The sequence below is a fragment of the Microcaecilia unicolor genome, chromosome 6 (genome assembly GCF_901765095.1).
Source record: "Microcaecilia unicolor chromosome 6, aMicUni1.1, whole genome shotgun sequence".
Classification (NCBI taxonomy): Eukaryota; Metazoa; Chordata; class Amphibia; order Gymnophiona; family Siphonopidae; genus Microcaecilia; species Microcaecilia unicolor.
In genome coordinates this window covers 343632981-343656288 of record NC_044036.1, presented here as the reverse complement: position 1 = coordinate 343656288, position 23308 = coordinate 343632981, and the positions used below count along the sequence as shown (strand labels likewise).

The following is a 23308-nucleotide window of genomic DNA, read 5'->3' as shown; positions in this document are numbered from 1 at the left end:
CCATATTCTGCTCAGTAATGCAGGCATAGAAATGGTTAAAGAGGTGGTATAAATATAAATAAGAAGTCTGTCCTAAGATTCTTACCGTAAGCATTGCATGAATCCTTTGTCCACCTTCATTTACAGTTGTGTAAAACTTATTTAAGGCACCTGGTCTTCCTTCCAAGTCCAAGAAAGAGTCTTTCTTAATTCCTTTCCTTTCAAACAGAGGACTAGATGACCACTCCTGTACAGGAAAACGTTTAAGAGTAAATAATGCAAGTTTTGCTAAGTCCTGACTGCTTTCTCCTCCTGAGGCCCAGAAAAAGGCTCCTGTTGACTCTTGTTTCCTCCCGGGACAGGAATCCCCCTCCTTCTTGGGCTACAGGAAGATGTTGCCAACCTCCATGACTGACTCTGCCCTCAGAGGAAGGCAAAGACATTTCATGGCATGTGCTCACATGCTCACTCTTTCTCTACTGCTGAGTCCCAGGGAGGAAGTTCCAGGCCTCGGACTCTCTCTCTCTCTCCTTAAAACAGCACTTGTCTCCTGAGTACTCTTAGCCCTGCAGCTATGCTCTCCTTCCAGATTACAGGGAACAGGATCCTGGCACTGTATCCGTCCTTCCTGTGCCCCTGAATTGTGCTGACATACTCCCTATCAGTGGCATAGCTAGGACTGAATGGATCCCAGGCAGAAAAACTGAGATGGGCCCCCTATAACACCATCACGCCCAAGGTGGTGGGCGAACCCTTTCACAGCTCCAGTAAACAAAGCCTGAAAAAAGTAAACACATTCCACACCTATATAATAGAAATCGAAATGAACATTCAGGAACAAAATATACTTTTTTTTCTACACCTGTGTTGTTTTGGTCTCAGTGTCTCCTGCTTTTCTCTGTCTTTATTCAACTGTTCCCAGGGTCTCCTCTTCTCTTTCTTTGCCCATTATTCCTTTTTGTTCTTCATCCCTATCCGTCCTGTCCAGTGTCTTCTCTCTATGTCCCTGTCCCTATTCTCCTGCATGTTCAGTATCTCTTCTCTGTGTCCTTGTCCCTCCCCATGTCCACTTTCTCTCCCCTTCCTCCTCCATGGTCCAACATCTCTTCTTTCTCTCCCTCTTTCCTTGGTCCAAGTGTCTCTCTCTCCCCCCTCCCTTTTTGGTTCAGGGTCTCTATCTCTCTCTCTCCCTCCTCCCTTCTTGGTTCTGGGTCTCTCACCCCCCCCTTTCCCTTCATGGTTCAGGGTTTCCCTATCTCTCTCCCCTCTCTTCATGTTTCAGGGGTTCTCTCTCCCCCCCCCCCCCCCCTTGGTTCAGGGTGTCTCTTTCTCTCTTTCTCTTTCTCTCTCTCTCCACATCCTCAGTCCAGCATCTACCCCCTCTCTTCCCCCTCTCCTTTGGTCCAGTTCTCTCTCTCTCTCTCTCTCTCTCTCTTTCTTGCCCTTCCTCTCCTCTCCCATGTCCAGGGCAGTATCTCAGTAACTCCTCACTCACCCGCCTGCTGGTGCTCCAAAGGCTGCAGAGGGTCATGGCAGAGAGATGCTGAAAACTGCCTCTCTCTGGCCGGAGATGCTGAAAGCTGCCTCTCTCTGGCCGGAGATGCTGAAAGCTGCCTCTCTCTGGCCGACAGAGCCTTTCCTCTGCGTGTCCTGCCCACAGGAAGTTGCAACAGGGCCTCCTCACACACCAAAATACCCACCTGCATAATCTGACCTATTGTTTCTACATTTGTTTTTGCTTTCTGGATTCTACTTTCAAAGTCATAGAGACCATCTCTCAGCTCCTGAATATATTCCCAGACGCCTAAAAGAAAAAACAAAAGCTGGTTGGTTATCGCTGGTCTTGTACAAATTATTAACACTGACCTTATTTGTAAGTTCTAACAAGAGCCTTAAGACTGATTCTCCTCCTTTATGTCCCTCCCACAAAATCTATACAATAGTTGTGACCAGACCCAGGGAAAGAAATGAAAGTAAAATAAGACCTTCAAATCCAGAAATAAAGTTAAAAATATATAAGTATAATGAAAACGTAGCTCTAACCTTCATGATTCCAAAACAAAGAACTTTCCGCTTTTTGCAGCTGTTTATCGTTGTCATCTAACTCGTTCTTAATTAGTGGAAATTCCACTGGCAACACTGTTGTCTTAATCTGTCAAACGGAGATTAAATTTACAATGTAAAACTTTATTACTACTCTCACATGATAAAATAAATATATTATTATTAATACAGTCTTATAACCCGCAAAGTATCAAAGGTTCACTGTGGGTAACAACAGACAAAAGCTGAACAAACATCAGGAATTAGAATATTTTAAACCAAATTATACAATACTTTTCAAAAAATACACCATTACCACAAATTAGTAAAATTTCTTAAAACAAAATGTCTTAAGAGATTCTTAAAAGAAAGAAGGAAGAAAATTCCTAACTTGTGCAGCCTGATAGGAAAATGTACTTTGAAAAATCCTCTTTGCCTTTACATGGTGAACACCTAAATAAGCAAGAGTTGATCCATACATATACACACACACTCGCCTGTAGCAGGTGTTCTCCGAGGACATCAGGATGAGCCCTGGTGCAGAGACTCTCCCCAGAGTGGTTCTCCCACCTGCCATTGTCACACGGGATCAAGTCAGCCTAATACTAAAACAGAAGTAATTCAACTGCAAGGGGATGCAGGTGGGGAAGTCTGCTGTCCTCAAAGAACACCTGCTCAGGCTTTAGCTGTCCACCTCCCACTCTGTGCCCTAAATATTGCACTTCTGCCACCTCCATCTGACATTTGCTGGGCTTGATGGTCAGTCTAACACCCCACTTAAATGAATCAGGTGGTCATCCCAAGTCTGACAGTACACAGCAATGTCATCAAGATAAGCCCTAGCTTGCTCCTGGAGTCCATCTAACAGATGATTGACCAAGCACTAGAACGTTCCAGGGGCATTTTTCATTTCAAAAGGCATCACAGTAAATTCATGAAGAACAAATGGGGTAATAAATGCTGATCACTTCTGATCAGCAGCTGTTAGGGGAATCTGCTAGTACCTTTGACTAAGGTCCATTGTGGTCAGGTACTGGGGCCCAGCTAAATGATCTAGCAACTCATCCATCCGGGCCATTGGATAGATGTCAGATACAGTACGTTCATTAAGCCTCCTGTAATCCACACAGAAGTGGGTTGTACCATCTTTCTTAGCGATAAGAACTACAGGAGAAGCCCAAGGACTATGAGACTTCTGTATAGCACCTAGGGCTAGCATCTCATCAATCTCCTGCTTCATTTGCTTCTCCACTTCAGCAGATATTCGATAGGCATTCTGCTTCAGTGGTTTATGGGCACCCGTGCCTACATTGTGATTAGCCAAATGAGTAATTCCTGGTTTAGTAGAAAGCACATCGGCATACTTTTGCAATACTGCTTCTAGCTGCTGTTTCTGAGAGGGGATTAATTGCTCTTCCATTACAACGTGTTGTGTAGATCCCTCTGGTAATGTCTCTGCTAAAAGGTCAAGTATGGGATCACTATCCTGACGGTCTTCTGGTGGGCTACACACAGCTAACACTAAGGATGTGCAATCCGCATAGGTTTTTAACATATTTACATGAAAAGTATGCTGCTTTCTGTCTTGAGAGTCCATATATATAACATAGTTTGTATCATTTAGGTGCTGTATGACCTTGTAAGGTCCCGCCCACTTAGCATGAAGTTTATTCTAATGGATTAAAAAAAAGTACCCACTGGTCCTCATAGAACTCTCTGTTTAGGGCTTTATGATCATACCAGGTCTTTTGCTTAGTCTGGACTGCCTGCAAGTTATCTCTGACAAAGCCCACAAGGTCTTCTAATTTTTGCTGCATATTAACTACATATTCAATTACAGGTTATCAGAGGTGACAACTTTCCCTTCCCAATGTTCTCTTATTAGGTCAAGGAGCCCTCTCACCCTCCAACCATAAAGCAGCTCAAATGGGGAGAACCCTGTAGACTCCTGGGGTACTTCTCTGTATGCAAACAGTAGGGTAGGGCAAGTGCTTTACCCAGTCTCAGTCTCCTGAGTCCACAAAAGTCTTTAACATATGCTTTAATGTCCCGTTAAATCTCTCCACCTACCCATTAGTTTCAGGGTGATATGGGGTGGTATGGACAGATTTCACTCCACAGTGTATCCACATATTTTAGATCAGCTCAGACATAAACTGTGTCTCTTGGTCTGAGAGTATCTCTCATGAATATTCAACCTGGGAAAATATTTCCAGCAGGGCAGTGGCAATGTTTTCTGCTTCTATGTTGGATAAGACTACCGCTTCAGGATATCTGGATGATAACATTGTAAAAACTGCTCTAGGACCTTGGAATGCCTCAAATACTGTACCAGTGAGCTTTCCTCCCAGATTGCACATCCAGTCTTTCTGAGGTATCACATTGAGGCGTAATTTTTTTTTTTTACACCTCAGGCCTTGGCACAAGGGTTGGCCATTTCCATCTCCATCTCCAGCTTCATTTTCTGCACTTGGAATTCATGCTCCTTCTCTCCACCACAGGTCTTCCCATTCCTCTCACTGCTGTTGCTCTACCATATAAATCTTCTGGATTTCAGCTGGCGTGGCATCTGGCCCTGCCAACTCACGAGCCTCTGCCCGCAAGAAGTCTGCTCTCCCACCAGGAGAACTCAGCACAGGCCAGTCCTGCAGCTCCTCCTCCCTGAGGTCATCCAGTCGCTCTTGTGTTAGGTCAGGCATATCCGGTGTCTGACGGCTGCTCTCAGTCGCCATCAGTATGCTGCTAATCTCCTAACACTATCAAGAAAAACTGAATGGGGAAGGGACCCTGTTATTGCTGTACTCATTCACTGTGCTCTGTGTCAGGAGGTTACTATAAACTACTATAAATCACTTCTATAGCGCTACCAGTCGTACGCAGCGCTTTACAGATTTTTTTTTTTGTTTAACTCTTAGCCACTCAGTGTTTGGTGACCCTCACCCCACACACTGAGCCTGACAATCCCACCACTGCCACAAAAAAGAAGGACTAAAGGTCTGTCATGGAACACCTATCATCCAGCTGGGACTAACCCTGTGGCCACCTAGATGGTCTGTCCCCAGCACTGCTCAGGTCCACCTGCACCTTCCACTAGCGCTCTATACTAGCGCCCTCCTCCCCAACCGACTGGGTCTCAGGTGCCGCTGGGTGAGTCTCCCATTCTGAAGTTATTCCCTGGTGAGTTTTAGGTTACTGGGGCCACAATCTCAGGGGTTCTTAGTCCAGGACAACAGAGCCAATAAGCTAATAAGGTCTATTGTCACAGAAGTAGAACAGTGAACCATATAAAACAGATGGAAATGTAACAGGCAATAACAGGTAACCAAATAAGGATTAATTTTAAAACTGGCTAAACACTTTCTCACTACCTGGATAGTGCCTGGGAAGCTTCAGGAAATTAACTGCTCAAAAGCCTTGAACAGGGTCTCATGACAGAGATGTTTACCTCTGTGTTCCCACACTGAGATTTCCTCACAGCTTAGGCTGGAAAAAACTGTCACTTCTGTAATAGCTTTACAAAACAAAGACAGTCACCATCTGCTGGCCAAAGAAGGGAAATGCACTGGGGAACAAATATGTGATACATTCACATACGAAGTTACAGACATAAGTCCTCTGTTTCATCACAATGTACAATAAGTGAATACAGTAACATTAGTAGTCAGATTCCCACTATAGTAGTGCTTTATTTAAAAACTAGTAAAAAAGGCCCGTTTCTGACACAAATGAAACGGGCGCTAGCAAGGTTTTCCTCGAAGTGTGTATGTTTGAGAGAGTGTATGTGAGAGTGACTGTGTGTGAGAGAGAGAGTGAACGTGCGAGTGTGTGTGTGTGTGTGTGTGTGTGTGTGTGTGTGTGTGTGTGTGTGTGTGTGAGAGAGAGAGAGTGAGTCTGGATGCGAGTGTGTCTGTGAGAGAGAGTGTGTGTGTGAGAATGAGAGTGTGTGCAAGTGCATATGTGAGACACAGTGTGAGAGAGTGTTTCACACAGATGCAGTGTGTGCGAGAGAGAGAGAGTGTGTGTGAGACACACTCTCTGTGAGACTGAGTGTATGAGAACAAGAGAGTGTGTGAGTGACTGTGTGACACATTGAGAGTGAATGTGATACAGTGTGAGACATAGAGTGTGTGAGAGAGAGAGAGAGAGAGAGAGAGAGAGAAAGACATTGACTGTGTGTGAGAGAGAGTGTGTGTGTGACAGAGATACCTCCTCTCCCTCCTCTCTGGTGTCAGGCCCCCCCTCTCTCTCGCTGGTGTCTGAGCGTTACTGTGCAGGACGCTGAGCTCTGGCTGTGCTTCAAGGAACTGACCAATCCTATTTAATGGAATGCACCTCCAACATTCTGAAGCCGAGAAACCTCGTGTGGTTGGTCAATTCTGCTTGTGATGAAACCCGGAAGTACGTGATGTCAATTCAGGAGATGGATACAGAGAGCAGGAAATATAAGTTGCTTACCTGTAACGGTAGTTCTCCTTGGACAGATCATCTTGCAGCCACACAACAGAAGTGACTCTCCCCTGACGTCACAGTCCCGGAACTCTCACAAGCATTTTTTAAATAAAATAACTTAACAACGAATATGCTCGTGCTAGCCACGCTCCACTACACCCTATAAATACCAGGTGTCCCGTGCCCCTGACAGTTTCTTACAATAGCTATCGTCAACTGTAGGGAGGGTAGGGCGGGCTTGTGTGGCTGCAAGATGATCTGTCCAAGGAGAACTACCGTTACAGGTAAGCAACTTATATTTCTCCATGGACAGAATGCATCTTGCAGCCCCACAACAGAAGACTCCCAAGCTACACAGGTAGCAGTTTCATACATTAACAAATTGAAAATTGAAAAAAAAAATTAGAACTGGTACCTGTGGAAGGAGGTGGAGGTAGTTGACGCTTCACACGCTGGAAGATAACACTGCCTGACCAAAAGTTGATTCGGCTGATGAGGCAGTGTCAATGCAGTAATGCTTTGCAAAAGTATGAGTCGTAGCCCAAGTTGCTGCTTTACAAATGTCCTGCAGTGGTGTCCTTTGTAAATGAGCCATAGTTGCAGCCATGGCTCTCAGATGGTGGGCCGTGACCCGTGGAACTTCGGTAGTCACTCCTGAATGAGGAGAGTTGGCTAACTGATAGCATAAAGTAATGCATTTTGCAATCCACTGCGACAAGGTACCCTTGGTAACTGGTTTCGGAGGAGTAGACCTCAAAGACAGAAATAACTGAGAGGGTCGGTTTACAGATTTTGTTCGTGTCAGATAGATACGAAGAGCTCTCAAACAGTCTAATGTGTGCAATCGTTGATGTTCGTCTGTTCCATGTGGAGGAGGGTGAAAGGTTGGTAGCACAATCAGTTGATTCACATGAAACGAAGATACGATCTTAGGGAGAAACTTCGGGTGTGTGCGTAAAATTACTTTATCATGCAGTATTTGAGTGTATGGTGGGTAATGTACTAATGCCTGCACCTCCCCAATTCTACGTGCAGACGTAAGTGTAATTAGAAATAATGTCTTCCAAGTGAGGTACTTGATAGCCGTACTGTCTAGTGGTTCAAATGGCGATTTCATCAAGGCGTCCAACACCAAGTTAAGATCCCACGCTGGTGGTGGAGGACGAACTGGAGGATACAAATGTATGATACCCTTAATGAACCGTTTCGATAAGGGATGTTGCATAAGTGTGCAACCTTCTACAGGGTCATGCAGAACTGACAGCGCTGCCAGGTGAAGTCTTACGGATGTGGCAGAGAGGCCAGTTTTTGCTAGATGGAGGAGATATTCTAAAACCCGTGGAATAGATACAGTTTCTGGACGGAGACTGTACTTAAAGCACCATGCTGAAAATCTCCGCCATTTTGCGCCATAAGATTTCAGTGTCGAATCTTTCCTGGAAGCGAGCAGAACTTGAAGTATCTCCTGTGACAATATCATGGGCGACGTGGACCCAGCAACCATGCCGTCAGTTGAAGAGACGGTAGGTCCGGATGTAGAAGGGTTCCGTGATTCTGTGTGATTAAATCCGATTCCAGAGGTAAAAGGAGAGGTGGTTTCTGAAGCAGAGTTAGCAGCAACGGAAACCATGCCTGTCGTGGCCAATGTGGCGCTATCAGAATGAGTGAAGCTGCCTCCATTTTTGCCTTTTGTAGGACCTTGGAGATAAGAGGAAAAGGAGGGAAGGCGTAAAAGAGGCTCTGCGTCCAAGGAATTTGAAACGCATCTTCCGCTACGCTGCTGTGACTGGGATACCTGGAGCAGAATTTGGGACACTTGTTGTTGTGTGGGGAGGCAAATAGATCGACCAGAGGATGTCCCCACCTGTTGAACAGGCCTTGCGTAACTGTGTTCTTTAGCGACCACTCGTGAGGCATAAGTTGCCTGCTGAGTGAATCTGCGATCGCATTCTGTATTCCTGGAATGTAAGTTGCTGTAATTGTGGATTCCCAAGTTAGAACCATGTTCCAGAGCCCCATGGCTTCCCTGCACAGTTGCCTGGAACCCATGCCCCCTTGTTTGTTGATGTAAAACATCGCCACCTGATTGTCCGTCCGAATCTGAATATGTTGCTTGTAAAGGTGCTGTCGAAACGCCTTGCAAGCTAACTTTACCGCTCTTAACTCCAGAAGGTTGATGCTGTACCTGGCTTCTGTTAAGGTCCAAAGTCCCTGCGTTTTGTAAGTTCCACAGTGTGCCCCCCAACCCTGTTTGGAAGCATCGGTTGTTAGGTAACGGGTGGGCTGTCGTTGCCGAAACGGCATTCCCTGAAGCAGATTGGATGTGCAGGTCCACCACTGAAGAGAATCTTTCAGTGTGACTGGAAGTGGTATGACTACTGACAGCGGTTGATGTGCTTGAATCCAGTAAGTCTTCAAATGCCACTGTAGGTGCCGCATATGCAGCCTGGCTAGAAACACTACTGGTATGGTTGCTGCCATATGCCCCAGTAGCACTAATACTGTGCGAACTGTGGTGCAGGTGCGGGACCTTAAATGAATGATGAGGGACCGGATGTGTTGAGCCCTGTCCAAAGGTAAGTAGGCGAGGGCCCGTGGCGTAGCTAGTACTGCCCCTATAAATTGAAGGGATTGTACTGGCTGAAGCTGGGACTTCTTGTAGTTGACTAGGAAACCCAGTTTTTGCAGCACCGAAATTGTGTCCTGAAGAGCCCGAACAGTCTCCTGGACTGACGGTGCAGAAATTAGCCAATCGTCCAAATATGGAAAAATTGCTATCCCTTTCTGTCGCAGGTATGAGACGATTGTGATGACGCATTTCGTGAACACCCTTGGAGATGAGGAAAGACCGAAGGGCAGGACTCGATATTGAAAATGGCGTGATTGTACCTTGAAACGTAGGTACCTTCTGTATGAGCGATGGATAGGAATGTGCAGATAGGCGTCTTGGAGATCCAGGGAAACCAACCAGGCCTTTTGCTCCAACAATGGAAGGATTATCTGCAGCGTTGTCATCCGAAATTTTTCGACTGTGATGTAAGAGTTGAGGGGACGTAAATCGAGGATCGCCCGAAGACCCCCTTGTCTCTTTGGAATGACGAACAGCCTGGAATAGAAACCTGTGTTGATTTGTGTGGCCTGCACCGCTTCTATTGCTCTGATTCGGAGAAGGCGGGCGATTTCTTCCTGGACCCATTGACGGTGAGATTGCGGAATGGGCGAGTTGACAATGTGGGAATGGGAAGGTGTGGTTAAAAAATTCAGTCGGTAACCCTGATTGACGATAGACAGGACCCATTTGTCGGTCGTGATACGGGCCCATTGTGGGGCAAAATATTGAAGTCGGCCCCCCACTGGCCAATCCTGGCGTGCAGGGTCAAAAAGAAGGTTGATTTTTTGGGGCCCCAGTACTAATCTGTTTTGGGGGTCTTCGCTCTCGAGTGGGTTTATTATATTGTTGATACCGATTAGGTTTATTATTGTACTTGTAGTTTGACCCATACCTAGGCGCTGTGTAAGGTTTTCTATAAAAATACCTTCTCTTTGCCGAATTAAAGGAATTGTTCACCGAAGAACGGTGAGATGAGTATCTTGACTGATGAAGGTTGTTATCTTCTAGGGTTTCTAGTGTGGTGTAATCCTGTTTGATACTGTCAATGATGTCTTTGACCTTGTCACCAAAAAGGTTATCGCCTAAACAAGGTGCATCTGCCACTCTGTTGTGGACATCCTCACGGAGGCCCGAGGCCTTTAGCCAAGCCAACCGGCGAGTGGAGATGCCCACTGCCGCCCCCCTCACGGACGTGTCATAAGAGTCGTGTGCGGCACGAATGAGGTTTGTGGCACACTCGTCTAGATGTTGCAGAGACGGTGTTATCTGCGCCTGTAAGGGTGCTGGCATGGTCTCCACTATCTTTGACAGCGTTTCCAGGAGAGTAAACTGGTACTCTGAATAGTGGAAAATATGCATGCCAATACGAGCGTTCAGCATTGTATTTTGGTACATTCGCTTTCCTAATAAGTCCATTAGTTTCATGTCCTTATTGGGTGGAAAATTGGAGTGGTCTCTGGAACTTTTGTTCTTCTGCATTGCCGAACAGACCACAATGGACTGGTGCGACAGCTGTGGTTTTCCAAAGCCAAATCCATCTTGGACTCTATACTTGGTGTCCAGACTCTTTTTCGTAGGGGCGGCTGAAAAAGGTGTGGACCATATGACTTTGTGTTGCTCTGCTAAAACATCATGCAGAGGTAGAGCAATTATTTCCTTCGGAGCCTCCTTATAACGGAGTGTCTGTAACTTCTTGGTTCTAGGATCCGGTTGGGATGTGGATTGGATGCCTAATGGTAAGGCTAACCGATGTAGAAAATTTGGGTAAGAAATGTCTTCTGGTTGAGAAGTGCGGGATGGTTGCGTTGGGGATGGGTCAGACAGCAAGCCTGGTGTGTCCGCACCCAGCTCCGAGTGTGGGTCCGGAGAGGAGGGGTTAGAATGCATCATTGAATTGGGGGAAGAGGAGTCATACTCCGAAGCAAGCTCTGCCGCCATGGAAGCTGAGGTCGATACAGAGGATGTGCGCTTATGTGTAAACTGAGCCGCAACCTCCACAGCCGGGAGGGTAACTTGTGGCTGTTTGGGCTGATTTTGCTGCAGAAAGTTGTGGAGGAGATGAAGGAATTCACGGTTGCTGACAGATGGCTGAAAAGAGAGAGTTGTTTTGTGCCCCTCAAGTATGCCAGCTGCCGAGCCCTGTGGAGCGCTGGATTGGGGCAGTGTATCTATAGGCACTTGTGGAGAAAGACCAGGAAGTGCCTTTGAAATATTGCTAATCACCTCCGGAGATGCTGGTGCAGAAAACTGACTTGCAGATTTTAATGGTGCTGTGTCTGTTAATTCTTGAAAAACTGGTGCTGAAAACTGACAGGCAGATCCTAGCTGTGAAGGTGAGGAGCAAGAACGCTGCACAGAAGAGTGGGAGGAGTTATGCTGGTGACTGTACTGGGAATGGGTGGAGCCATGCTGAGAATGGGAGGAGCCATGACATCGGTGCCGATGGGAAGAGGCTGCGTGTCGACGAGAGGAGGAAGAACTCCGTCGATGCCTAGAGTGTCGGTGTCGATGAGAAGCAGAAGGGGAGGGGTCGGTGTGCACCCTCGGTTCCTTGTGCTTTCTGTGCCTTGGAGGGGAAATGCTACTGCTCGGGGACTCGGCACCGACAACTGTGGCAGTGATTTGTGGTGGCCGAGTCTCGGAGGTAAGGTGCTGCAGAAGCGGGGGGAGGGCTCTCTCTAGAGATTGTTCTCTGTCGGTGTACTTTCGTTTTTGCTGTGCCTTCTTCCCCCGTGATAGGGAACTCGTGGGCTGCTGCAGCTCAGGTACTTCTCGTAATTTGAGCTCCCTGATCTTCCGTGTGCGGGGCAACATGCTGGCACAGGCTGCACAGTTGGAAGAGAGGTGTGCCCTGCCCAGACAGTGTAAACACCGGTCATGTGGATCGGTCGCAGACATTTTTCCTGTACAAACGCTACAGCGTTTGAAACCCTGCTTCTTTGGAGGCATAATAGGAAAACAGATCGCTGAAAAATCGAATTCGCGAAGTATTTTAAAACAAGAAACAAACAGAAGTAATTGGAAACGAGAGACAGAGTAAGAAACGGGACTGTCCGACGGCGGAAAAGAAAAAAACTGTCAGGGGCACGGGACACCTGGTATTTATAGGGTGTAGTGGAGCGTGGCTAGCACGAGCATATTCGTTGTTAAGTTATTTTATTTAAAAAATGCTTGTGAGAGTTCCGGGACTGTGACGTCAGGGGAGAGTCACTTCTGTTGTGGGGCTGCAAGATGCATTCTGTCCATGGAGAATGCCTCAGCCATGCAGCCAGCTTCAGAATGTTTGAGGTGCCTTTTATTATATAGGAAAGGAACTGACCAATCCTATTTAATAGAATGCACCTCCAACATTCTGAAGCCCAGAAACCTCGTGTGGTTGGTCAATTCTGCTTGTGATGAAACCCGGAAGTACGTGATGTCAATTCAGGAGATGGATACAGAGAGCAGGAATGCCTCAGCCATGCAGTCAGCTTCAGAATGTTGGAGGTGCCTTTTATTATATAGGAAAGGAACTGACCAATCCTATTTAATAGAATGCACCTCCAACATTCTGAAGCCGAGAAACCTCGTGTGGTTGGTCACTTCTGCTTGTGACGAACCCGGAAGTACGTGATGTCAATTCAGGAGATGGATACAGAGAGCAGGAATGCCACAGCCATGCAGTCAGCTTCAGAATGTTGGAGGTGCCTTTTATTATATAGGATATAAAAATTTAAACAGATGCTTTTCTCAAATTCATAGATTTCTTATGAAGGAGAAAATGTCATACTTTCCAACCGTTTTTTTTTTCTATTATTTCCTTAGTTTGACATACCTTATTGTACCACCCAACGACAAGGTCAAGGTTACCCACAAACTTCCGGAATGTTTCATTCTCAGCAAAAAAATTGCCAGCACTTAGTGGAATATCCTTCCGGTCTTGATTGTTCAAGTATTTCACCTCACGAAGAACAGATACTAACTATAAAATATAAGTTAGCTGGTCAACAACAAAAGAAAAGCCTCAGGTAAATGGTATCAGATTGCATAAAAGTGATACAATGATTTGTGATTTTGTTTGTTGGTACCACTTTAATTAAATAGCTTATCAAAAATAGTACGTGTGCGCATAAATGTTTCTCTATTACTATGTTTTCATCACATCTGCAGAGCTCCCACATAAAATAATGTTCATTAAGATCTCAGCTTCACATTTTCTAGAGTAAACATAGTTATTTCTTGCTATAGGTATTCTCTAATGACAATAGATTAATGAGTAATGTGACCCTTGAGTACCCTGGGCGGAGTCTTCTCTGAAAGCTCTTGTTAGGCATACCCAGTAGCCCCCTTAGCACCCAGTTTACAAGGAAGATAAAGAGAAAGATAAAAGCACAGTGTGGAAGGTGGCTTTTAGGCCTGTTTGATCTGCTGTCATCAAACAATTCCACTTTCCCTAATGACGATGTGTCATATCAGTGGGGCTCCCTGGCTAAAGGCTGTTTTCAATAAAATAGGATGATAGTTCACCAATTTTATTTTGTTTTGTCGACAAGAAATAAGACAACATGAAAAAGAACTTGTTAGTCTCACTCACACACACAAGGAGTGACTCGGGCTGCACATACTGCAGCAGGACATGTTTATCCACTCCTACCCTAGCTGACATAATATTTAACCATCTCTCTGACCTCATGAGCACCTTTCTTTAAATCAGTCACCTTACTTTCTAACTCTTCTTACTCTCTATGTTACAACTTTGCCTTACCCTTCACTATCAATTAAAATGTTCTATTACGTACTCTGTTGACATTGCAAATAGTTTACCATGCCATATTTTGTATTGTTACTTGAATCTTTTTACTGCTGTAATTGCCTATTGCTCATGTTTGACTTATTCTTACTGTACCCTGCCTTGAGTGAATTCCTTCAAAAAGGCGGTAAATAAATCCTAATACATAAATAAATACACCTGAACTTGTAAGATTAGGCCCTGGCTGGCTCTCAAACAGGCCTTGGAGAATTTAAACCCAGAATGCCACTACATTCCAAACTGTTATCCAATATTACCCCATTTTAACACTTCAGAATTCACATGATACTTCTTTCTCACCCATTTACTCAAAGCACATAAGTAGCAGGGAAGGAATTTCGATATAAAACAGGCCTTTCTCAGTAATAGTTGAAGAGTATCTGCATTCAGGTATTTTCCTGTCCCCAGAGGGCTTACAATGGAGGCCTAAATAACTGGCCTAATAATATTTCTAGAATTCAACTTGCCATTTCCAAGTTTACTCCCAATTGATTTTATTTAGGCTTATTTTGATCAATTCCCTATAGTTAAGCTGTTTAACAACATTGTAAGTTTTATGTCAAGTGAAACTGCTAAACACCATCTTGGGTGAATCCCTTCATAAAGATGGTTAATAAACCAATAAAATAGATAAGGAACATCAATGGGATTTGAACCCCAGCTTCCCGGCTCAGTGTCCCAATCATTAGGCTACTCCTCATCACAACAGCAGCAGTCAGCACAGGACCCTGGTATCAGACCCAGTACTCTGTATGGGTTTCCAGTTTAACAGCAAGTCCACACAGGGCCTATGAACGTTCACATGCCAGCTGCCACTACTGGGCAAAGGCAGAACATACACAGCAGATGTGAAAGGAGCAGATCAGATGTCAAGATGAAAAATGTTTATTCAACACAGGAAATGTCATTCAGTAAAATGCCTGACGGGGACACGTTTTGCCCCAACTAAAGGCTGCATCAGGGGCTACTGTAAATACAGCGAACAAATCATAAATAACATACATTGAAAACTTACAAATAAGATCATATAAAATCCCTTAGTACATAAAAATCTCAGGCAAATTCAAAACATAAGCTAAAATTGAAAAATAATAAAAACAAATAACTGAAGTAACTAAAATAGGCAACTTAGCACACAATTACCCAATGCTAATTAAAAACAAACTGCCAGCAACACACCCAGCAGTACTCCAAGATCACATGCATATGACGGGATCAGCTTGTAGAGCTTAAATGCTCTCCCTCTCTCTAGGTCAAAGGTCAACTTCAGCTATAATTAGTTCAAAATAAAAGAAACAAATAACCAATTGTAAAGCTAACCAATAAAAAAACTTGAAATAATGCTAATTATACCATATGTGCAATATTTAAAAGTGCTTCATGAGAGAGGAAAATTTGGCGATTCAAATCGCACCACCAATCGAGTCAAATCATTTTGGTCACCGTAATTTATACCCTCTTGAAGTCACCAAATCTCTTTTGAGATGCAGTAACCAGAATTGAACACAATACTCAAGGTAAGATTGCACCATGGAGCTACAGAGGCATTATAATATTCTTGGGTTTATTTTCTATTCCTTTCCTAATAATTCCTAACATTCTGTTTGTTCTTTTGGCCTCCAGTTAACACTTAGCAGAAGATTCCAATATATAGTCCACGATGACACTTCGATCTTTTTCTAAGGTGGTGACTCCTAATGTGGAATCAGGTATCAAGTAGCTGTAAATTGTGTTACCTTACATTTGTCCACATGAAATTTAACCTGCCATTTGGAATTAATATACTGCCTTTCAGTGCAAAAATCAAAGCAGTGTATAATGCTAAGAGGACAATGGAAAGAAACTCCATAACAAAATAGGACAGAAAAAACTAAAAAGAGGAGGCAGAGGGGAAAGAGATACTAGAGAGAGAGGGATAGGATGTCGTCATTGATGATACGTTGAAACCTTCTGCTCAGTGTGCTGCTGCGGCTAAGAAAGCGAATAGAATGTTGGGTATTATTAGGAAAGGTATGGAGAACAGGTGTGAGGATGTTATAATGCCGTTATATCGCTTCATGGTGCGACCGCACCTTGAGTATTGTGTTCAATTCTGGTCGCCACATCTCAAGAAAGATATAGTAGAATTGGAAAAGGTGCAGCGAAGGGCGACTAAAATGATAGCGGGGATGGGACGACTTCCCTATGAAGAAAGATTAAGGAGGCTAGGGCTATTCAGCTTGGAGAAGAGACGGCTGAGGGGAGACATGATAGAGGTGTATAAAATAATGAGTGGAGTGGAACAGGTGGATGTGAAGCGTCTGTTCACGCTTTCCAAAAATACTAGGACTAGGGGGCATGCGATGAAACTACAGTGTAGTAAATTTAAAACAAATCGGAGAAAATTTTTCTTCACCCAACATATAATTAAACTCTGGAATTCGTTGCCGGAGAAGGTGATGAAGGCGGTTAGCTTAGCAGAGTTTAAAAAGGGGTTGGACGGTTTCCTAAAGGACAAGCCCATAAACCGCTACTAAATGGACTTGGGAAAAATCCACAATTCCGGGAATAACATGTATAGAATGTTTGTACGTTTGGGAAGCTTGCCAGGTGCCCTTGGCCTGGATTGGCCGCTGTCGTGGACAGGATGCTGGGCTCGATGGACCCTTGGTCTTTTCCCAGTATGGCATTACTTATGTACTTATAACCTGCTAAGCCTGGGACGCAGCCAATACCTAAAGAGGGTGATGCACATTGGAAAGAATAATCTGAATCATAGTTACCTGATGCTAGGGACCACCTTGGAGGTCAGCGCTCAAGAAAAAGATCTGGGTGTCATAGATAACACGCTGAAATCTTCTGCTCAGTGTGTGGCAGCAGCCAAAAAAGCAAATAGGATGCTTGGAATTATTAGGAAAGGGATCGTGAATAAGACTGAAAACACTATAATGCCTTTGTATCACTCCATGGTGCGTCCGCACCTTGAGCATTGCATTCAGTTCTGGTTGTCGTATCTCAAAAAAGATATAGAGGAATTAGAAAAGGTTCAAAGAAGAGCGACCAAAATGATAAAGGGGTTGGAACTACTTTCATATGAGGAAAGGCTAAAGAGGTTAAGGCTCTTCAGCTTGGAAAAGAGACGGATGAGGGGAGATATGATTGAGGTCTACAAAATCCTGAGTGGTGTAGAATGAGTCGAAGTAAATCGATTGTTTACTCGTTCCAAAAGTACAAAGACTAGGGGACACTCAAGGAAGTTACATGGAAATACTTTTAAAACAAATAGGATGAAATATTTTTTTCATTCAACAAATAGTTAAGCTCTGGAGCTCTTTGCCGGAGGATGTGGCAACAGCGGTTAGCGTATCTGGGTTTAAAAAAGGTTTGGACAAATTCCTGGAGGAAAAGTCCCTAGTCTGCTATTGAGACAGACATGGGAAGCAACTGCTTGCCCTGGGATTTGTAGTATGGAGTGTTGCCAAAATTTGGGTTTCTGCCAAGTACTTGTGACCTGGCTTGGCCACTGTTTGGAAAACAGGATACTGGGCTAGATGGACCATTGGTCTGACCCAGTATGGCTACTCTTATGTTCTTATGTAAATATTGATTTGAAAAAAGTGGGAAAAAATTGTCTGCACTTAAAACAGGTGCAAATTCCATAGATACTCCAAATCCCTTACAGTCTTTAAAGGAAAGTATGCAAATGGACCTTCAGCAAGGCAAGCAATGAGATCTGCCACTATAGGGTCAACAAAGGCTCTCCTGTATACTCTACCTATAGGAGCCAGCTCTCTGGGTGCCCCCAGTATTGAGCATTGTATCCAGGGAGGGGTCATTTGTATCATTTTGAAGTATTGGTGTCTATGATTCCCACTTACCGCTTTGCTAAAGTTCACAGTAATAAGACCAGAGGTTTCGTCCCTCAGGATCAGTGGCTGCTCTAAGTTGAATCGGCAGTCTTCATCAACTCGTTCTGTCCACTCTTCGTAAATATTTTCCCGGTATTTCTGCAGCAAATTCATCATCTCCTCATATTTGCTGAAGATCAGTTTGGCGTCAGAACCGAACATGACACTAGGTAAGGTTACAGATAAGGAAAAAGGTTAATATATGATATTTGTGAATTGTTATTCATTGATAATTGAAGTAGCTTTTTGAAATGCTTCTTTTTGAGGGGGGGGGGGGGGTCTTTCCTTTTCCTCTGCATCCTATAGCAGAAATATTTGGCCACCCTTTCTGAGTTCATGTGCATTTTTTCCTTATCAAACTGCTGTTCCACCTCCACGTACAACCTATGCTCTTGGTAATACTAATACAGCAGACTCTATTTTATCTGATGCAAGGAGCTGTAGGATGTTCTCTCTTTTTGGCCTCATGCTAATATAATAGCATCTGGTGTAGCTCCGGGGTTTTTGGGGGTTTTTTTGAAGACCATACCAGCACCTAGATACAGCATGCACTGTAAGTGCTTATCCTTTTCTGGTCAGCATTGTCACTTCGGTCAGAGTCAAGTGTAAGGAACAGGCTTGGGCTATAACATCAATGCTGACCATCAGAGGATTCTATCCTTGTCTCCAACTCCATAAAACACAACTGTTCCATGCTCTGCCTTCACTGGAAATGAAGATGATTTCATGGATTTAAAGACCTCATAACACTAATAGATCTTCCCAGGAGGAACGCCATACTAGGTACTCACAACTACCTGACTCTCCACCATCTACACCACAAAGAAATTCGATACACATCTACATACTCCTCCTGTTTTTCGTATCTTTCAACTAAGTCCTGGAATGCCCTACCACCTAATATCAGAAATATCACCGACTACCTAATCTTTCAGAAAAAGCTAAAAACATACCTGTTCAGACAATTCATCAGTGTCCCCATCCACCTCCCTTTCCCAGCTTGGTGTCCCCTGCCCTGACCTTCACCTTATTTGCTAATTTGTAACAACTGAAGGCCTATTTGTTTAAAAATATTCTTGATTATGCTTGTATTTTATGTAGTTTTTTCCCCCTGAATTTCCAATTCATGTCACAAAACCATGCTGTTGTAACTCTAAAAGGTCTGAGTTGCCTCGTTACTTACGGATGATCAATGTTGCGAATGTTGGACGCCTGCAATCTCTCCTCCAGTTCCAAAGCCCACTTTAGCTGACCAGATACAGGGGACATATTTTTACAGATTGGAGGAATATTTCCATCTGCTGTTGCCAATAGCTGGGCATCATACATAATCTTTACAGAATCTATTTCTTGATTAAACTTTTCCAACAAGTCAGCGTATTTTGAACTCACTTCTGATGCTATCGCTGGTCGTTCTAGCAGAGATCCAAACATAAATAACAGCTAAAAAAAAAAGAAAAAAAGACACATTTTTTAAACAATGCTTTGTATTTTCTGCTTGATTCTTGAACAAGTTCAAATTTTTCAAATTAGAGCGATGTCGTATTTCCTGATGGTGTTTATTTAGTTCCCCAGTCTGAACAGAAATTTAAAAGGTGATTCATTTTATAAACTTTATTTCTCTCTTCATTTATATTTTGTAAACGACTTAGATGACATTCCCCGATGGGTGGTATATCAAGACTGAAAGAACACTTGAAGCTTAAACTAGAGCAGTTAAAATCACCCTGCATCTGAGCCAATCACAGCCGCAAAGTAACTGACCCTGGACATTCAATGCCGAGGCATGCATGACTCCTGCCATCGAATGCCACCCAGAAGTTAACTGGGCACTGGCCGATATCAAGACCGGTGCCTGGTTAACTTTATACGGCCAGATGGCGGAACGAAAAGTTGCCACTAACCAGCTAAGTGGGTGCTGTGCCCACAACTCCACCCCAGGCGATATTTAGTATCACTGAATATTGTGTGTAGGGTCACTCAGTGGGATTTAACCAGGCAGGGGCCTTTCCTGCCCAGTTGAACTCGGCTGGACCATTCTCAAATGCAGAAAACGTTTACACAGGTTCCCTGTATTAAAATTAAACAGGTCAGAGGAGTAAAAACAGTGCAAATACAGCCCCTTTTTAAATAAGTGCACATTATTGAGCACAAATAGCAGGATGATTTATCGTTTATTAAGAACTTCCTATACCGTCAAACCATAAATATAGTAAATATAGTAAATTCATTAAAGGAAAAAGAACTCCATTCATACTACAGTCAAACCATAACACATAAGCAAATATATAGCACACGATTATAAAATCAACCAGTCTCATCCTCAACTCACATGCTTTTCTCCCTGGCTCTCCAAACTGTCCACTGCTTCTACCGCCTGTTTAAAAAAAATAAGTCGTGACTCCTTTTTTTAATTTAACCAAGCATTCAGGAGCCCTTATATCAACTGGCAATTGATTTCATATATTGTAGGGGTGGCTGAAAAAAAGGGGGCAGCAGCTCAGACTTTTCAATTGCTAATTTTATATTTGAAGAATAAGACAATGTTTAAAAGGAAACTACCCACACAGAGGTTTTTGCCAGCTGGAAGGAGTAGCCGGGGTGGGGGCAGTGGAATATTCTGCAGTGTTATTTATATTAATTATAAATACAACCCCTCTATCTCTGCAAACATAGGGACATTTAAAGTAAATGTACAATCCAGGGCAAAATAATTGCATAATTTAACCTGACCTGATTTAGGGGTCCTTTTACTAACCTAAGTGCTAACATACAGCTAACACAGCGTTAACATCCTTTTGTGTTATAATTTGTGCAAGAAAGAAAAAGCTGTGTGTAATAAATAACTTTTTTAGGAATAATATGGAAAACAAGAATTCCACACTGGCCAATATATATGTGAAAAATGCAAACATTACAAATGCAACCTCCCCCAACAACAGGTGTAGATTAGAACTGAGACATTTCTACAAGTCACTATACATAAAAATATTCTAATCCTCTTGCCACAATAACTGTCTCCATTAATAGCCGCACTGTGAAATAATGCAAAACTTGAAAAAAATCCTAACTCAACATGCACACAGCAAACCTGCCATACAACAGTAGAGCAAAATTACTCACCTGTAGCAGATGTTCTCTGAGGACAGCAGGCCAAGTCATCTCACAGATGGATGTTCCCCTAACCAGAAACTGAGATACTTCCTGTGACTAGGAAGTATTGAAATGTGGGTATAGGCAGTGGTGTGCTGGAGCAGGCTCTCACAGGCTCGCAAGAGCCGGTTGTTAAGTTTTTAAGAATTTTGGGAGCCGGTTGTTAAAGTAGGGCCCTCCATGGCTACTTTAACAACTGGCTCCCTTGGGCCCCCTGCTGAATTCTCTTTTACTTTGCTGGTGGGGATGCTGAGCCCTGCCAGCCAAGTAAATAGACTGCTGCTGCTCCCAGCTCCTTGTTTCCAGCTCTGAGCAGCAGGCTGGGACTTCTCCAGCATGTGTGAGAAGTTTCAGCATGCTGCTCAGAGCAAGACGTTGGGAGTGGTGGCAGTCCATTTATTGGTTGCCAGAAAAGGTATGCCTAGCGTGCCCGCACGAAGGGAGGGAGGAGAGAGAGGCAAGTGTTGCTCCCCCCCCCCCCCCCCCAGCCACCCCTGGCCCTTCCAACTGCAGAGCTGGCTACGTCCGGAGAAAGAGCCTGTTGTTAAAAAATTTACCAGCACACCCCTGGGTATAGGCATTTGTCACGAAATGCCTACCACCCGCCTGGGGTTACCCTGTGGCCACCTGAAGGATCTGTTCTCAGCACTGCTCAGGACCGCATGCTCCTGGACTCGTGCTCTATACTTGCACCCTCCTCCCACCAACTGGATTCCACTTGCCTCTGGGCGAGTCTCTCACTCACTTCTACGGTCTGCGCCTTGATCGTGGCTGAATAGATATGGATGGGCTGGAGTGTAAATTTTAAAGGGGCTCAACGTTAGCTTCAGAACTTTTAGTACAGGAACAGTGCTGGGCAGACTTTTACGGTCTGTGCCCTGAGAAAAGCTGGAACAAATCATATAGACTGGTTCAGGATCTGGAACTGAAGAGGTGGTCACTTCTGCTTCTGTTTGTTGGGCTACTCATGCCTTACTATGGGTCACCACAGTGGAAAGGCTGACTCCGCTGTCAAGGGTAATCCCATGTTGGTTCCACATAGCATTCGTACTGGCATGTTTTTCATTATTCCTATTTCTCTGTATCCAGGCTTGGTACTCCAATCCAAGTATACTTGAGCAATGGGTACAGTCTCTCGGGATCCATTGGCTAACACTAGCTCTGCAGTGTGCCCTGGAAGAATAGCATCTTCCAGCACTAGCTCTGGTCATAACAAAGTCATGCTAGAGTCAGCCACCTGGGTCTGATTGACAGTCACTGGGGTGCTGTAGTGTTGTAGAAACCTATCTGCTTCCTTGCTTGATTAATGACCACTAACCTTTTGTGCTGTGGCAATTGCATTTGCCCCCTTCATGGGACTGGAGTCACCCACAAAAACTGCCAGCTTCGGTGCAGGAACTGGAATGCTTTTTAGTGCAGGCATGGAATTATCTTGGCAAACCGCTTTGAAATGTCCTGTACGCCCACACTAGTAACAAGGGCATTCATGCCTAAGGTATTTTGGGGAACACTGAGGGGGGGGGGGGTTGCTGTCTCTGAGGTTGCAGAGATATTTGACTTAATGCCCTGGCTCCCCTTTAATCCTGGCTGCAACGGATAAGGACGGCTTCTCTTTGCCAACCAGGGACGGTTAGCAATAAAGATGTCAACCAACTCAACCGCTTTCTCTGGAGTTTGGGGCTAGTGATCTTGAACATGTTCCCTCACCTCTGGACAACAACATTGTAAAAACTGTTCCAGGACCATCAGGTTTTAGCAGTCCTCCAAGGTTTTAATCTCAGCTCCACTGAGCCACCGCTGATGCTGGTATCTTAACTAAATCACAAACTCGCTGTGAGTATCATATACCCCCTTTTTCAAAATCCAGAATTTAAGTCTGTAGGTCTCAGGGGTAATGGCATAACGGTTCAATAAATCTTTGTGCACCTCCTCTAACTGGGAGCACATTTCCATGGACAGACTTTGGAATGCCTCAAATGCTCTACCAGTGAGCTTTTCTCCCAGATAGTACACCCAGTCTTTCTGAGGAATCTCATTGAAGCAGCAAATTTTTTCAAAGGCAGTTTGATATCCATTTATGTCACCTCGGCATAGGCGTAGACTGGGGGGGGGGGGGCGAGGGGGGGCAATGCCCCCCCAAACGATGAGGACGTGGACTGGCGCTACAATGAAAAAAAAAAAAAAAAACAAGCAGGCACGCGCTCGTCTCCGTCCGCTTCGCTGCTTCCCTGCCCTCTCTGTCTGCGTCCCGCCTTCCTCTGATGTCATTTCCTTTCGGGCGGGACGCAGACAGAGAGGGCAGGGAAGCAGCGAAGCGGACGGAGACGAGCGTGTCTATCTACCCCCTCTCTTCCTACCCTCCGGCGCAGGCAGCACCAATCTTCTCTAAGTCTTTCT

The 23308-nt window shown here is 44.5% G+C and overlaps 1 protein-coding gene across 2 annotated transcripts in view; it reads right to left on the bottom strand.

Annotated features, from left to right (window-relative positions):
* The window catches only part of DNAH17 (dynein axonemal heavy chain 17), a 239744-nt gene that overhangs the window by 178606 nt on the left and 37830 nt on the right, over positions 1 to 23308 (bottom strand). For both annotated transcript variants that reach the window (XM_030208642.1, XM_030208641.1), the window contains 6 exons: positions 18942 to 19201; positions 17729 to 17924; positions 12897 to 13043; positions 2023 to 2131; positions 1680 to 1783; positions 86 to 226 (listed from right to left, as the gene is read on the bottom strand). In XM_030208642.1, coding sequence (XP_030064502.1) covers positions 86 to 226; positions 1680 to 1783; positions 2023 to 2131; positions 12897 to 13043; positions 17729 to 17924; positions 18942 to 19201 — 957 coding nt within the window. The remainder of the gene's footprint in view (positions 1 to 85; positions 227 to 1679; positions 1784 to 2022; positions 2132 to 12896; positions 13044 to 17728; positions 17925 to 18941; positions 19202 to 23308) is intronic.